At 46.0% G+C, this 16,987-nt stretch overlaps 1 protein-coding gene across 3 annotated transcripts in view; it reads right to left on the reverse strand.

The window, feature by feature from the left end:
• Positions 1-16,987, reverse strand: part of LOC144611423 (glutamate receptor ionotropic, NMDA 2B-like) — a 349,120-nt gene that overhangs the window by 229,575 nt on the left and 102,558 nt on the right. For 2 of the 3 annotated variants that reach the window (XM_078430500.1, XM_078430499.1), the window contains 2 exons: positions 16,504-16,669; positions 179-598 (listed from right to left, as the gene is read on the reverse strand). In XM_078430500.1, the coding sequence (XP_078286626.1) occupies positions 179-586 (408 nt within the window). In that variant the 5' untranslated portion in view covers positions 587-598; positions 16,504-16,669. The remainder of the gene's footprint in view (positions 1-178; positions 599-16,503; positions 16,670-16,987) is intronic. The other variant, XM_078430501.1, reaches the window with a different exon arrangement.

Raw genomic sequence — 16,987 nt, forward strand, 5'->3', positions numbered from 1 at the left:
CCATAACCTCTGACACCCTTCTCCCCATAACCTCTGACACCCTTCTCCCCATAACCTCTGACACTCTTCTCCCTATAACCTCTGACACTAATCAAGAATGCCAATAGTTAAAGTATCCATACTTTTCCAGCGATAACTAAGCAACCACCACATGAACAGAGCGAAAGCCAGCTCCTACCTTGTCTGCCATTATCATCGAGGATCCGCCGTGTATTCCAAGGATTGGGATCATAGTCTGAGCGGAAATAAAATCCAAAATTTCTGCAATGGATTCGTGGTCGGTGTCGTCGCCAAAGACCACGCCGTGCATCTTCATCCCGGACATGAGGTCGCACACGCGTGTTATGATGCTCTTGGGGTCGGTCTCGTTGACCGAGACCTGTACCACGTTGGGATCGATGGACAAATGTTGGAAGTCATCTTTGTTCAAAACGTCTTTGATGTCCATCTCGCAGGACGTGCCACCGAGGATCACGGCTATGTTCAGGGTGGATTTGCTCTTCAAGATTCCTCTCGCCCAAACCACATGAGACACGAGAATTAATAAAAGCTTCAGAAGATGCAAGCCCATGTGCCTCATCTTCATTGAATTTATTCCCTGCAATAAAGAAGTACAGCCTTAAACCAAAGCAATCAATAAACACCTAAGATCAAGATCAAGATAGATCAAGATCAAGATAGATCAAGATCAAGATCAAGATCAAGATCAAGATAGATCAAGATAGCTTTTATTTGTCATCCAATATTGGACGAAATTCGGTCACCCACAGTCCAACAATAAAAGCATTAAATAGGCATTAAAATTACACAACCCCAAAACCCCCAAAACACAGTCCAACAATAAAAGCATTAAATAGGCATTAAAATTACCCAACCCCAAAAACACACAAAAAAAGAAATATCCATCAAAGAAACATCCATCACAGTGAGTCTCCTCAGCACCAAAATGGGAGCAGGACTAGAGTTGTGACTAAGAACTGCAGATGCTGGACACATCAGAGTAACTCAGTGCATCAGGCAGCATCTCTGGAGAACATGGTTCAGTGACGTTTTGGGTCGGGACCCTGCTTTAGATTGATTGTGGCGGGGGGGGGGGGGGGGGGTTGGAAGAAAGGTGGAAGAGAGGAGGGGCAGGACAAAGTGATAGGTGGATATAGGTGAAGGGGGTTTTAGATAGCCAGATGGTTGGACAAAGTCAGATATGGAAAGAGTAAAGTGTGGGATAAGTATAGAAGAGTTGCAAATTGTGAAGCCAGAGAAAGGAATAAAGGGGGAGGGAGAGGAGAGAAATGGGTGCAAGTCCAGAAGATCAGCATTGGTGGCTCTGGTAGTTCCGATGGATTTACATCTTTACTTTCAGTACCACTTGACCTGAAATCCCACAGATCTCCCCACAGACGCTGTCTGAGCAGCAGATAAATTTCCACCCATTTCTGTAGATGTATTCCATACTAAAAATTTTTTTTAAAGCAAGTGTCCTTGCTACGGTGTCATGCAAAATATGAATTTGGTTGTGGAGAAGATATTGAACATCTGAAATAAACGCAGTAAAAGCTGGAAACACTCAGCAGAACAGGCAGCATCTGCGGAAAGAAAAAAAGAGTTAACATGGGTGGCACAGTGATGAAGCGGGAGAGTTGCTGCCTTACAGCTTCAGAGACCCAGGTTTGATCCTGATCCGAGCTGTCTGCAGGGAGTTTGTACGTTCTCCCCGTGACCGCGTGGGTTTTCCCCGGTTGCTCCGGTTTCCTCCCACAGCTATAAAGACGTACAGTTTGTCGGTAAATTGGTTTTGGTAAAAATTTGTAATTGCCCCCAGTGTGTAGGATAGTGCTAGCTACCGAGATCGCTGGTCGGCGCGGACTCAGTGTGCCAAAGGGCCTGTTCCCACTATGTATCTCTAAACTAAACTAAACTCAGTTTTTATCTCCACAGATGCTGCTTAAACTGCTGTGCAACTACAAAACCTAAAGAGCCTACTCATCAGGGGATTATACACCGATCAGCCAAAACATTATCACCACCTGCCTAATATGCTGTTGGTCCTCCGTGTGCAGCCCTATACGCAGCAGGGTGCGATGCACTGTGTATTGTGACACATTCCTCCCGTGACCACCATAAAAAATTTCTGTGACTTGTGTCACAGTAGACCTTCTGTCGGTTCGGACCAGATGGGATAGCCTTCGTGCCCTCGCGCATCGATGAGCCTTGGGCGCCCAACATCCTGTCTGTCGCCGGTTTGTGGTTTGTCCCTCCTCGGACCACTGTCGGTAGGTACTCACCACTGCTGACCGGGAGCACCCCACAAGCCTTGCCGTTTCAGAGATGCTCTGACCCAGTCGTCTGGCCATAACAATTTGGCCCTTGTCAAAGTCGCTCAGGTCTTTACTCCTGCCCATTTCTCCTGCATCCAACACATCAACTTCAAGAACTGACCATTCACTTGCTGCATAATATATCCCACCCCTTGACAGGTGCCATTGTAACAAGATAATCAATGTTATTCACTTCGCCTGTCAGTGGTCATAATGTTTTGGCTGATCGGTGTATGCACCAGATTCCATGGCCTCAAAGTGATCAGGGCGATACAGTTGGAATTACTCTGAAGCAGCCTTCACTTGCATTGAGGAATCAGCTTCTATATAAAGTTATGCATGTACAATTGACTTGGCCAAATGGGCCATTAAAACATGCACTGAACATTATTGGTGCTGCTGCACAAGTCAGGATGCTTCTGCATGCATGCATGCATAGAAGACTCTTAACCAATGAGAAAATGCTCCTATATATTGGCAAGACCAAGCGCAGACTGTGCAATCATATCAGTAATGCAGTCTGTAGATGGGTCTCGAAACGTCAACTATTCCTTTTTAGTTCAATTTCAGTTTTACTTTATTGCAACGTGTACTGAGGTACATTGAAAAGCTTCTGTTGCATGCTAACCAGACAGCAGACAGCGCGGCCGAGCTGTGCCTAACGGTTGCGGCTCTGTGGCAGTCTGTCTGTATTTTTCCTTTTTTTTTGTTTGTGTCGGTGTTGGGATGGTTTTTGTTTCTGTTTTTGGCTGTGTATGTGTGGTGTGGGGGGGGGGGGGGAGGGTGGGGTGTGGTGGGGTGGGGGAAACCTTTCTTTTATTAGGTCTCTTCCCCGGGGCACAGCTTGGCCGCGGGGCCTTCCATCGCCCGCGGGGCCTTCCATCGCCCGGCGCGGCTCGGCCGCTGGACTTAACATCGCCGGCGCGGCTCGGCCGCGGGACGTTTCAGTGCCCGGCGCGGCTCGGCTGCGGGGCCTTCCATCCCCTTGCTGTGCGTGTCGGTCGCCTCGTTAGGGGTCGAGCTGCCTGTCCGTGAGCGTGGGGGGAAGAGAGAGGGGAAGTTTTGTTGCCTTCCATCACAGTGAGGGGGTGTTTGGACTCACTGTGATGGATGTTTGTGTTGGGGTTGTGTGTCCTGTGTACTTTTTTCTTTTCTTGTTGTGTTTTGTGACTGCTGTAATTTCGTTCGGTATTTGTACCGAGTGACAATAAAGTTATTCAAGATTCAAAGACTAATATATATGATTACAATCAAGCCATTCACAATATAGAGATACATGATAAGGGAATAACGTTTGGTGCAAGATAAAGTAGGTGAAGTCCGATCAAAGATAATCCAAGGGTCACTAATGAGGTAGATAGTAGTTCAGGGCAGCACTCTGGTTGTGGTAGGATGGTTAAGTTTCCTGGTAACAGCTGGGAAGAAACTGTCCCTGAATCTGAAAGAGATGCTGCCTGCCCTGCTGAGTTACTCCAGCTTTTTGTGACGATCTTTGTTGTAAACCAGCATCTGCAGTTCCTTCGTACACAGAAAATCCTAGAGTTTAGTTTAGTTTGGAGATACAGCACAGAGGCAGGCCCTTCGGCCCATCGAGTCCGCGCCGACCCGTGAACTCACTGCACATTAACACTATCCTACACGCACTAGCGACAATTTACAATTTTACCAAACCAATTAGCCTACAGACCTGCACGTCTTTGGAGTGTGGGAGGGAAACCGGAGCTCCTGGAGAAAACCCACACGGATCACGGGGAGAACGTGCAAACTCCATAAAGACAGCACCTGTAGTCAGGATCGAACCCGGGTCTCTGGCGCTGTGAGGCAGCAGCTCTGCCGCTGCGCCACCGTGCAGCCCATAATATGTGTGCAGCAAGGACAAGATTCCTGCAACAGTGCAGCCCTCCGTCAGTACTGAACAATAGCACAGTAAATCTTTCTGCATTGCTGCTTACATAACAGGGTAAATAGAGGTTGAATCATCCACAATGTTCTTTACTGAACGCAGTTAATCTCACCTAATGGCATAGTCTGTAACGATTTATCAAAATGGTACAATGTGGCGCACTCTATTCTTAAAGGTACATTAATACTAATACGTACAGTTTTCCTTTTTAAGATATTAATACAAACCATCAGCCTCCCAGATACATGAAATAACACCAACAGGTAACTAAATGTGTAAGAAAATAAATGCAGATGCTGGTACAAATCGAAGGTATTTATTCACAAAATGCTGGAGTAACTCAGCAAGTAAGTAAGGCAGCATCTCAGGAGAGAAGGAATGGGTGACGTTTCGGGTCGAGACCCTTCAGGGCCTGTTTTCACGCTATATCTCTAAACTAAGCTAAAGCCAATGGCGTGTGGGTTTTCTCCGGGTGCTCCGGTTTCCTCCCACACTCCAAAGACGTGCAGGTTTGTAGCCTAATTGGTTTGGTAAAAAACGTCACCCATTCCTTCTCTCCTGAGATGCTTTGCCTGACTTGCTGAGTTACTCCAGCATTTTGTGAATAAATACCTTCGATTTGTGAATTTTGTGAATAAATACCTTCGAATACCTGAAGGGTCTCGACCCGAAACGTCACCCATTCCTTCTCTCCTGAGATGCTGCCTTACTTACTTGCTGAGTTACTCCAGCATTTTGAGAATAAATACCAACAGGTAACTAATTACATTAATCTCCATCCCTCACCCCACCCTAGTTCTCCGACTCGTTTCACTGTCCTCCTGATTAATTATCTTCCTAATCATCCTCCCCTCAGCTAACAATGAACCATTCTACATTTCCTTAATCAACATCTGCTTCGATCTGTCCTTTTCACACCTTACCATATCTCTGGTTTACATCTCCCATGACTCTGCTTCTGAAGAAGGGTGTTGACCTGAAACGTCACCTATTCCTTCTCGCCAGAGATGCTGCACAAATTGTTGCAATATAATTGCCTTCATGACTTAAGACATATTATGGGCAGCACGATGGCTCAGCGGTAGAGTTGTTGCCTATCTGGGTGCTGTCTGTATGGAGTTTGCACGTTCTCCCCGTGATCTGTGTGGGTTTTCTCCGGGTGCTCCAGTTTCCTCCCACACTCCAAAGACGTAGAGGTTTGTAGGTTAATTAGCTTTGGTAAAATTGTAAATTGTCCCTAGTGTGTGTAGATTAGTTGTTAATGTGCGGGGATCGCTGGTCGGCGCGGACTCGATGGGCTGAAGGGCCTCTTTCCACGCTGCATCTCTAAACTAAACTAAACCAATACATCAGCTGGATTGCCACATTTTTTTGTTTATGGGATGTGAACGTCATTGGCAACGGCAGAATTTATTGTCAATTCTTAATAGCCTATGAACTGAGTGAGCAGTCAATCACTTTGGGTTCACGTTCAGGATAAGAAAGCCAGATTTTCAATCTCGAAGGATAATAGTGACCGGATATCATTTTAACCCCAGCCAGTAGTTACATGGTCACCATTAAGGGCGGCACGGTGGCACAGCGGTAGAGTTGCTGCCTTACAGCACCAGTAGAGCCAGGTTCGATCCCGACTACGGGCGCCGTCTGTACGGAGTTTGTACGTTCTCCCCGTGACCTGCGTGGGTTTTCTCCGAGATCTTCGGTTTCCACCCACACTCCAAAGACGTACAGGTTTGCAACTTAATTGGCTTGGTATAAGTGTAAATTGTCCTTGGTGTGCGTAGGATAGTGTTAGTATGCGGGGTGACTGCTGGTCATCGCGGACCCGGTGGGCTGAAGGGCCTGTTTCCATGTTGTACCTCGAAAGTACAAGGTGTGGTACAATTTTGTTGCTGAGTACTTCACAAAGAATAACGTTAACAATGACGTTTATTTGTAGCCTAAAATCGCAGGCACCTTTAAATACTGAGTACTGTACAAATTTGCAAAGTATCAGCTCCAAAAGACAGTGCTCGACACAAATTGAAAACACACATAATTGACGCAGGCTTCTGATGGATGCTCAGAAATGTCATATTCAGACCTCCCCTGTGGGCTCAGTGAAATATCTTGCCCAAAAAACACCAGGGAATTCATGCTTCTAAGATTAAATTCAAGCATTTCCTCAACACCTTCCATTCTTAATAAATGCAAAGTACAATTTTTTCCTCTTGTCCGTTGCTCTGTGTTTCTTTTGTTAATGAAATTAAATGTATTGTATTGGAGTGGTAAGAGATTAGCGTCGACTGTATTCACACCTACTCACACACGCATAATCATGGAAGAATATATCGCTGTCAAGAACACACACATATATTTATGCTAACATGCACGTAAGCTCGCATGCAATTGCAGGGACAAATGCTCAGCGGCATAGTCGCACATATATATGTATAAGTACATACTTATGTGCACACATACTGCACACAGGCGCGCACACGCACACGCGCAAACACACGCACTCAGTCCAAATGACACTGCAGTGCTAAGAATCACTACACATCAGGTGCTGCATAGATCAAGTTCAGAATATGGCGTTATTCAGAGAAAGTGCAAATAAAATAAAGTATAAGGGCCACAAGGAGGTAGATTGGAAGATCAGTAATTCATCCCTAGCACGAGTGGTCAGTTCCAGATTCTGATAACGGTGAGGAAGAAGCTGTTCTTGAATCTGAAGATGTGTCAATAGTCCAGGGTGTTTTATTGTCAAATGTCCCAGACAGAACAATGAAATTCTTACCTGCAGCATCACAACAGGATATGTAAACATAGTATTCGGTAAACAATGTAATAAATGGGGAAAAAATTTCAATGTGTCCATATACATGTACGCGCGCACACGCAAGCATGCATACACGCATGCACGCACGCACACACACAGCCCTGAGAACAGTCCAAATGATATTGCAATGCTAAGCAAGACTCCTCTCCTCTCTAATCCAATATCAGTTTGGAAGATTGAAAATATGAAACGAAGGACAATTCTTTCTAGCTAAAATGACTAATCAAATTTAACCATAATTAATCAGTTGCAAAAATAAACATTATCCATCACAATAAAGATACTTATAAGGTGTATGTTCTGTTAAAGATAATCACAAAGCCATCCGCCAGTAATCACTCCCTGCATTTGTGACAGCAGCATAATATATGCCTTCGTTACAGAGTTCCTTCTTTCTGACATGTTCAGAATGAGAAACAGCAATGATGGATCGGTGCCACAGCATAGCTTTAACAATGTTTAATGCAGCACCATTTGGCTCAGTGGTACTTCTGTATCTTTCTATCATTGAATGTTACATTGAATTAACAGTGCAGGTATATGCCACCAGCCCAAAAACAAAAGGTTCGCTGGAACATAAATTGGGGACCAGAGTACAAAATCCAGTGGTCCCAGTTGTAGCATTATATCCAATACTGGGCACCAAAACCTAGGAGAGGCCTGAGAACCATGAGAGTTTAGTTTAGATTAGTTTAGTTTAGTTTAGTTTAGAGATACAGTGCGGAAACAGGCCCTTCGGTCGGCCAAGTCCGCACCGACCAACAATTCCTGTACATTAACACTGTCCCATACACACTAATGACAATTTACAATTATACCAAGCCAATTAACCTACAAACCTGTACGTCTTTGGAGCGTGGAAGGAAACCGGAGCACCCGGATAAAACCCACGCAGGTCACGGGGAGAACATACAAACTCCGTACCGACAGCACCTGTAGTCAGGTTCCAACCCAGGTCTCTAGCGTTGTGAGGCAGCAATTCTACCGCTGCGCCACCGTGCCACCCATAAATACTGAAGGATTGTTCCAGGAGGATGATTAGATGGAGGAGTATGGAATACTTTCCTTTCGCCCATTCAACTTGTCCAGGTGGTTAGATTGCCTCAGGCTCATATCATCCCTTTAAATCCTTTTTTTACACCTCTAAGCTATTAGTGCTCAAAATATGTTGTAACCAATATACATCTGATTTTTTACATTTTCATTTGTCCATAGGATGTGAATATTATGGTAAGACCATTCCTTGATGCCCCATGGATTGAGGGCCATTTCAAGGGTAGATAAGAATGAACTACATCAGTGGACTGGAGGCACATATGGGGAAGAAATAGTGAACCAGATTGTTTTTAATGACATTCCAATTGCTTCACCATCACTATTACTGCTTTTGCCGATTGCCCACTGTTGAACGATCCAAAACCCTGTTTCCTGTTCAATCATACAGACATCAATATCAATGATTTGGATGAGAACGTACATGGTATGATGAGCAACTTTGCAGATGACACAGGTGACGCGCAGAGTCCCTTGCCCAGAGTAGGCGAATGGAAACGCAGGGGACAGAGGTTTAAGGTGAGGGGGGGGGAAGATTTAATAGGAACCCGAGGGGTAGCTTTTTCACACAAAGGGTGGAGGGTGTATGGAATAAGGTCCAGAGGAGGTTGTTGAGGCAGGGGATCATCGCAATGTTTAAGAAGCATTTAGACAGGTATATGGATAAGACGGGATATTGGCCTAATGCAGGCAGGTGAGACCAAAGATGCTAGAGGAACAAGATAGACCACTCGACCCTAAAAACCGTAGCACGTCACCGCGCCATTTTAGTAGGCAGAAACTTGCAGAAACATTTTAAAAGAAAAATAACAAAAATCTGCGAATTGATAGACGAGATATTTTCTGCATTTTAATGGTATCATCACACATACTGTTCCCCCAAAACACCGATTACACTGCGACAGGCAGAGCGAACAGCGGGGTTTGCCGACTAAAATGGTGGACGTTATGCTCCTTTGCGAACTACTCTTCAGTATAGGCGATTTCAACGGAGTGGTCCATCTTGTTCCTCTAGTATCTTTGGGTGGGACGAGTGCAGATAGGAAATGTCGTTATGGACGAGTTGGGCCAAAGGGCCTGTTTCCACGCTGTAAGGCTCTATCACTCTCTATGATTCAGGGTACCATGGCTACCATGCCCAATATATATCTATCCAACTAGAAATATTCCTCGCTCTGCCCCCAACCTGGTTTGACAATATGGCAATCTGTACAACTGTATTTCTGTCCCCCTCCATCCCATTTATTGCCTGACTTTCCAAACAGAATGTCTGTCCCTTAATTTCTCCCAACAAAGTACACAACTTCCCACATACGTATCCAAATGCATTTGCTACTTGCATGGCCATTCCATCTTACTGCCTTGTTTCGGCTTGTACTCGCTGGAACTTAGAAGATTGAGGGGGGATCTTATAGAAACTTACAAAATTCTTAAGAGGTTGGACAGGCTAGATGCAGGAAGATTGTTCCCGATGTTGGGGAAGTCCAGAACAAGGGGTCACAGTTTAAGGATAAGGGGGAAGTTTTTTAGGACCGAGATGAGAAAGTTTTTTTTCACACAGAGAGTGGTGAATCTGTGGAATTCTCTGCCACAGAAGGTAGTTGAGGCCAGTTCATTGGCTATATTTAAGAGGGAGTTAGATGTGGCCCTTGTGGCTAAAGGGATCGGGGGGTATGGAGAGAAGGCAGGTACGGGATACTGAGTTGGATGATCAGCCATGATCATATTGAATGGCGGTGCAGGCTCGAAGGGCCGAATGGCCTACTCCTGCACCTATTTTCTATGTTTCTATGTTTCTATGTTTTACATTCTTCCATTGAATCACCAATGACCAACCCTTGATGTGATCTGCAAAACCAAACCGGGCAGTGGAAGGAGAACACACCTCATGTTCTGCTTGGGCAGCTTACAAACCCAGCAGTATCAATACCGTGGATGATCAGCCATGATCACAATGAATGGCGGTGCTGGCTCAAAGGGCCAAATGGCCTCCTCCTGCACCTATTTTCTATGTTTCTATGTAATATTAATTTCTCCCACTTCAAAATGCATATTTTGGGACATCTGCATTTTTGGATGTGGTGTAGTGAGCGCCCGGATCCAAGTCATTGATGCCACAGTGGAATGAGAAGAGCAGTGGTCCTAGTCCTTCTCTACCTGTCCCACTCTCACTCTTTGGCTTTTGCTGGATAGCCAATTTTCGAGCCAGATTGCTGCTGCCCATTTAATCCCATGGGCGGCACACCTGAAGATAAATGCCACATCCAGTGCATTTCCCTGAATGACCTTTGTATCCTCTCATCAACAAACTACATCAAGTTCATTAAAGTCTGAAGAAGCGACTTGACCCAAACGTCACCTATTCCTTTTCTCCAACGATGCTGCCTGACCAGCTGAGTTGTTCTGAGTTTCCAGAACAAGGGGCCACAGTTTACGAATAAGGGGTAGGCCATTTAGAACTGAGATGAGGAAAAACTTTTTCAGTCAGAGAGTTGTGAATCTGTGGAATTCTCTGCCTCAGAAGGCAGTGGAGGCCAATTCTCTGAATGCATTCAAGAGAGAGCTGGATAGAGCTCTTAAGGATAGCGGAGTCAGGGGGTATGGGGAGAAGGCAGGAACGGGGTACTGATTGAGAATGATCAGCCATGATCACATTGAATGGCGGTGCTGGCTCGAAGGGCTGAATGGCCTCCTCCTGCACCTATTGTCTATTGTCTATTGTCTAGACCAGCATTTTGTGTCTATCTTCTAATTAAAAATAACTTACCGTTATCAAGTCCATGTTAGCTTCCCCTAATTGATCCATGCTTTGTCCAAGTCACTGCAAGCTCTGTCTCTAAGACATTGCCCATCACTCAGGTGAAATCTGGTAGTTGTGGCCTTTACTCCAATATCCTTTTTTTATTGACAAGGGTGGAAGGTATAGAATGTGCAGGAGGGAAGTGAAGAATAGAAATTGGGAAGAGAAAGGAGATTCATGAAATAAATAGTAGGCGGGCAAGTGCAGCACAGGGATAAACATAAATTCATTAAGGAAAAGGGATTAACAAGGGAAAAGGTACCTTCTACTGAAAGCCCAGATAGTAGCCTTAATGTGGAGCTGGAAGAAATGTATAAAGTTAAGAATGGGCACTTTGCATCTGTCTTCACCGAAGGGGAGAGGTGACAAAGGCATCGGCATTGAGAAGAAATAAAGTATATATAAAAGTATATATAAGATATGCTTATATGATAAGCATCGAAGAATGGACTTATTAAAGGATTAAGCATCTCTAAAATAGATAAATCATCAGGCCAAAGTAGGGTGGTAGAAGTGCAGTGGTAAAATTGCTGCCGTACAGCGCCAGAGACCCAGGTTTGATCCTGACTGCGGGTGCTATCTGTATGGAGATTGTATGGAGTTATGAGTTCTCCCTGTGACTGCGTGGGCTTTCTCTGGGTGCTCTGGTTTCCTCCCACTTTCCGAAGACGTGCAGGTTTGTAGGTTCTGTAAATTTTTGCTCGTGTGTGGGATAGAACTAGTGTGCGAGTGATGTCTGGTCAGCTCGGATTCGGTGGGCCGAAGGGCCTGTTTCCACGCTGTATTTCTAAATGAACTCAAATATAGCCCAGACTCTTAAAGGAGTGTGTTGGAAGGAGCTGCAGATGCTGGTTTAAACCGAAGATAGATACAAAAAGCTGGAGTAACTCAGCGGGTCAGGTAGCATCTCTGGAGAGAAGGAAAGGGTGACGTTGTGGGTCGAGACTGTCCCGCTGAGTTACTCCAGCTTTCTGTGTCTATCTAAGGCTCTTAAAGGAAGCAGGTGACAAACGAGTGCAGGCTCTGATATCATTTCCCAATGTTCTTTGGCCTCAGGCGTGGCGCCAATGGGCTGGAAAGCTGCTGGTTGTTTAAAAAGGAACGAAGGGGCAGATGGACTTCAAGGAGACCAGGCAGCCTGGTGTCAGGAGCAGGCAAATTATTGGAAAAAGCCCTGAAGGATGGAGCAAAGCAGCATTTACAGCGGCACGGTTTAATCAAATAAGGCCAGCATGGTTTTGTTAAAGGAAGGCTTTTGTTTTTGGAAGATAACAAGGAGTTTCAATGAGGGTACAATATCTGATGCAAAGTTAATGGCTTTTAAAGGTTGTTTGACAAAGGGATTTATCCACAGATCCCTGCCAGCTGGACAGGTGGAGAAGGCAGGTGAGAGAGTGTGCAGGATACCTGCCATTCTTGGCTGAGGTGAAGATGACATGAGCAGAGGAGCCATGCTGGACCTGGATAAGGACCAGAAGGCGACACCTGAGGCATTGTAACGTCTCTGTGCATGCACGCAGGAAAGGGTGCAGCAGAGTATCTGAGAGTCTCTGACCAAAGCTGGAGAATTATGAGAGGGACGATCAAGGCCACGGCTGCTTCTGTTGGAACCAAAGATACTAGAGGAACAAGATAGACCACTCGACCCTAAAAACCGTAGCGCGTCACGGCGCCATTTTAGTCGGCAGAAACTTGCAGAAACATTTAAAAAGAAAAATAACAAAAATCTGTGAATGGATAGATGAGATATATTCTGCATTTTAATGGTATCATCACACATACTGTTCTGCCAAAACACTGATTACACTGCGAGAGGCAGAGCAAACAGCAGGTTTTGCCTACTAAAATGGCTCCTTTGCGTACTACACTTCAGTATACGCGATTTCAACGGAGTGGTCCATCTTGTTCCTCTAGTATCTTTGGTTGGAACGGACAGGGTTAAGGGGGAAGTTAATTGTTGTGCCTAAAGTTATGACGGGATGACCAGGAAGGAACTATTTCCATTGAAACAAGAAACTGCAGATGCCGGTTTACACAAAAGGACACTAAGTGCTGGAGTAACTCAGCGGGTCAGGCAGCATCTCTGGAGAACAATCTGAGGAAGGGTCCTGACCCGAAACGTCACCTATCCATATTCTCCAGAGATGCTGCCTGACCCGTTGAGTTACTCCAGCACTCTGAGTCCTTTAAGGAATCATCTGCATTGGCAGCTAGGGCAATAACCGCAGGTAGTGGATTTGCACAAGGATGAGAAAGAGAGATCAAAATCAACTATTTCACTCACCATGGTGGGTGCCTGGAAATCTCTGCCTCCAACTCTTTCATGCCAAGCCCGTGGGGTGGGGTGGGGGCGGGGGGGCTGGGGGGGGGGGGTAGAAAGTTGGAAGAGGGGAGAGGCAGTACAAAGCATGGCAGGGGAGAGAAGGGTTTGTTAGGCTGATTTCCCCCCACATCAGATCATAAGGTCATAAGTAATAGGTGCAGAATTAAGCCATTCGGACCATTTTCTCTCTCCCTCCTTTCTTATAAGGAATAGGAGCAGAATTAGGCCTTTCGGCCCATCAAGTCTGCTCCACCATTCAATCATGGCTGACCTATCTCTCCCTCCTAACCCCATTCTCTTGCCTTCTCCCCATAACCTCTCACTCCTATAATCATCAAGAACCTATCTATCCCTGCCTTAAAAATATCCACTGACTTGGCCTCTATAGCTTTCTGTGGCAAAGAATTCCACAGATTCACCTCCCTCTGACTAAAGAAATTTCCCCTCACCTCCTTCATAAAACAGCGTCCTTAAAAGGCTATGACCTCTAGTCCCCAGAGAGGTAGGGAACTCCTCTCAGCGAAGGTACGAGGATGTTGCCTGGACTCAAGGGTCTGAGTGACTTTGGATCTGTCTTCACTGAGGAAGATACACACAATCTCCCAAATGTTCTAGGGGCCGGAGAACCTAGGGTGATGGAGGAACTGAAGGAAATCCACATTAGGCAGGAAATGGTTTTGGGTAGACTGATGGGACTGAAGGCTGATAAATCCCCAGGGCCTGATGGTCTGCATCCCAGAGTACTTAAGGAGGTGGCTCTAGAAATAGTGGAAGCATTGGAGATCATTTTTCAATGTTCTATAGATTCAGGATCAGTTCCTGTGGATTGGAGAATAGCAAATGTTATCCCACTTTTTAAGAAAGGAGGGAGAGAGAAAACGGGTAATTATAGACCAGTTAGTCTGACATCAGTGGTGGGGAAGATGCTGGAGTCAATTATAAAAGACGAAATTGCTGAGCATTTGGATAGCAGTAACGGGATCATTCTGAGTCAGCATGGATTTACGAAGGGGAAATCATGCTTGACAAATCTACTGGAATTTTTTGAGGATGTAACTAGGAAAATTGACAAGGGAGAGTCAGTGGATGTGGTGTACCTCGACTTTCAGAAAGCCTTCAACAAGGTCCCACATAGGAGATTAGTGGGCAAAATTAGGGCACATGGTATTGGGGGTAGGGTACTGACATGGATAGAAAATTGGTTGACAGACAGAAAGCAAAGAGTGGGGATAAATGGGTCCCTTTCGGAATGGCAGGCAGTGACCAGTGGGGTACCGCAAGGTTCGGTGCTGGGACCCCAGCTATTTACGATATACATTAATGACTTAGACGAAGGGATTAAAAGTACCATTAGCAAATTTGCAGATGATACTAAGTTGGGGGGTAGTGTGAATTGTGAGGAAGATGCAATAAGGCTGCAGGGTGACTTGGACAGGTTGTGTGAGTGGGAGGATACATGGCAGATGCAGTTTAATGTAGATAAGTGTGAGGTTATTCACTTTGGAAGTAAGAATAGAAAGGCAGATTATTATCTGAATGGTGTCAAGTTAGGAGGAGGGGGAGTTCAACGAGATCTGGGTGTCCTAGTGCATCAGTCAATGAAAGGAAGCATGCAGGTTCAGCAGGCAGTGAAGAAAGCCAATGGAATGTTGGCCTTCGTTACAAGAGGAGTTGAGTATAGGAGCAAAGAGGTCCTTCTACAGTTGTACCGGGCCCTGGTGAGACCGCACCTGGAGTACTGTGTGCAGTTTTGGTCTCCAAATTTGAGGAAAGATATTCTTGCTATGGAGGGCGTGCAGCGTAGGTTCACTAGGTTAATTCCCGGAATGGCGGGACTGTCGTATGTTGAAAGGCTGGAGCGATTGGGCTTGTATACACTGGAATTTAGAAGGATGAGGGGGGATCTTATTGAAACATATAAGATAATTAGGGGATTGGACACATTAGAGGCAGATAACATGTTCCCAATGTTGGGGGAGTCCAGAACTAGGGGCCACAGTTTGAGAATAAGGGGTAGGCCATTTAGAACGGAGATGAGGAAGAACTTTTTCAGTCAGAGGGTGGTGAAGGTGTGGAATTCTCTGCCTCAGAAGGCAGTGGAGGCCAGTTCGTTGGATGCTTTCAAGAGAGAGCTGGATAGAGCTCTTAAGGATAGCGGAGTGAGGGGGTATGGGGAGAAGGCAGGAACGGGGTACTGATTGAGAGTGATCAGCCATGATCGCATTGAATGGCGGTACTGGCTCGAAGGGCTGAATGGCCTACTCCTGCACCTATTGTCTATTGTCTATTGTCTATTGAGAGGTTGAGTTGGGTGGGACTCTAGTCCTTGGAGCATTGCAGGATGAGGGGCGATCTTATTGAGGTGTGTAAAATCATGAGAGGAATAGTTCGGGCAGACACACAGTCTCTTGCCCAGAGTAGGTGAATCGAGGACCAGAGGACATAGGTTTAAGGTGAAAGGGGAAAAGATTTCATAGGAATCTGAGGGGTAACTTTTTCACACAAAGAGTGATGGGTGTTTGCAACAAGCTGCCAGAGGACGTAGTTGAGTCAGGAACTATCCCAACGTTTAAGAAACAGTTAGACAGGTACATGGATAGGACAGATCTGGAGGGATATAGACCAAACATGGGCAGGTGGGACTAATGTGGCCAGTGTGGGCAAGTTGGGCCGATGGGCCTGTTTCCACATTGTATCACTCTATGGCTCTATGAGGCCACCCCCTTCCTCCAGTATTGTTGATACAATACATCTCTTTCCTGATACTAGACCTCGTCACCCTGCTGCAAGTTTTTGATTGAAAGATACAGCATGGAAACAGGCCCTTCGGCCCAAGTACTCGCCGATCATCGATCACCCACTAGTTCCAAGTAATGCCAAACCTACAAACCCGCACGTCTTTAGGACATGGGGGGAAACCAGAGCACCCGGAGGGAACCCACGCGGTCACAGGGAGAACGTGCACCCGAGGCCAAGATCGAACCCTGGCCTCTCGAGCTGTGAGGCAACAGCTCCACCAGTTGCCACACTGAGCTGTCCCACAGTCTCCAGCATCAGAAGCTGCAACATCACAGAGAGACACAAAACCTGGCTCAGCGAGACAGGCAGCATCACTGGAGAGAAGGAGTGGGTCAAGAACCCTTCTTCATCACTGAATTCCACCAGTGGTTTCCTGGGCCACAGGTAGAAGTCAGTGGCCAAATGAGGAGAATTCAGTCCGCATCCTAATGCCCTGTTTCCTTTACTGCAATATTTTAATATTCTCTACATTTAAAGAGCAAAACTTACAGCAAGTTGCGAAGCAGGGATGTGGAATTGATCGAAGCATAGACGTTTCTCTGCAGTACGAGGAGTACTGAGGCTGGCTTGCACTGGGGAGGCACCGATTTCTGGATGAGATGTCAGTCCGAAGCTCCGTCTGTCCTCTCAGCTCCACGTAATGGGTCCCCTGGCACTGTGTGGGAGAAGAGCAGGGAAGGTGCTTATGACCTCCTTGTAGGAGCTTGCTATGCACAAATCCGCGTGGCCACCTTACCTACACTGCGCCACGCCGCACAGACATACACCCTGCCTCACCTCAGTCACTTGCACCTCCGTCTCCAGGTGAAAGCTGGTGCAGAATCCTCCTTACCCTTCAGTGACACCGCGCTTTCCCCGAAGCTGGGCAGTTTCTGTGGGAACGTGACTCACATTTTGTGTACTTGTACATAGCCCAGAACCATAACAATAGTGTCCCTCGGTACTTGGACTGGATGCCTCTGCCTTTCACAGA

The sequence above is a fragment of the Rhinoraja longicauda genome, chromosome 40 (genome assembly GCF_053455715.1).
Source record: "Rhinoraja longicauda isolate Sanriku21f chromosome 40, sRhiLon1.1, whole genome shotgun sequence".
Taxonomy (NCBI): domain Eukaryota; kingdom Metazoa; phylum Chordata; class Chondrichthyes; order Rajiformes; family Arhynchobatidae; genus Rhinoraja; species Rhinoraja longicauda.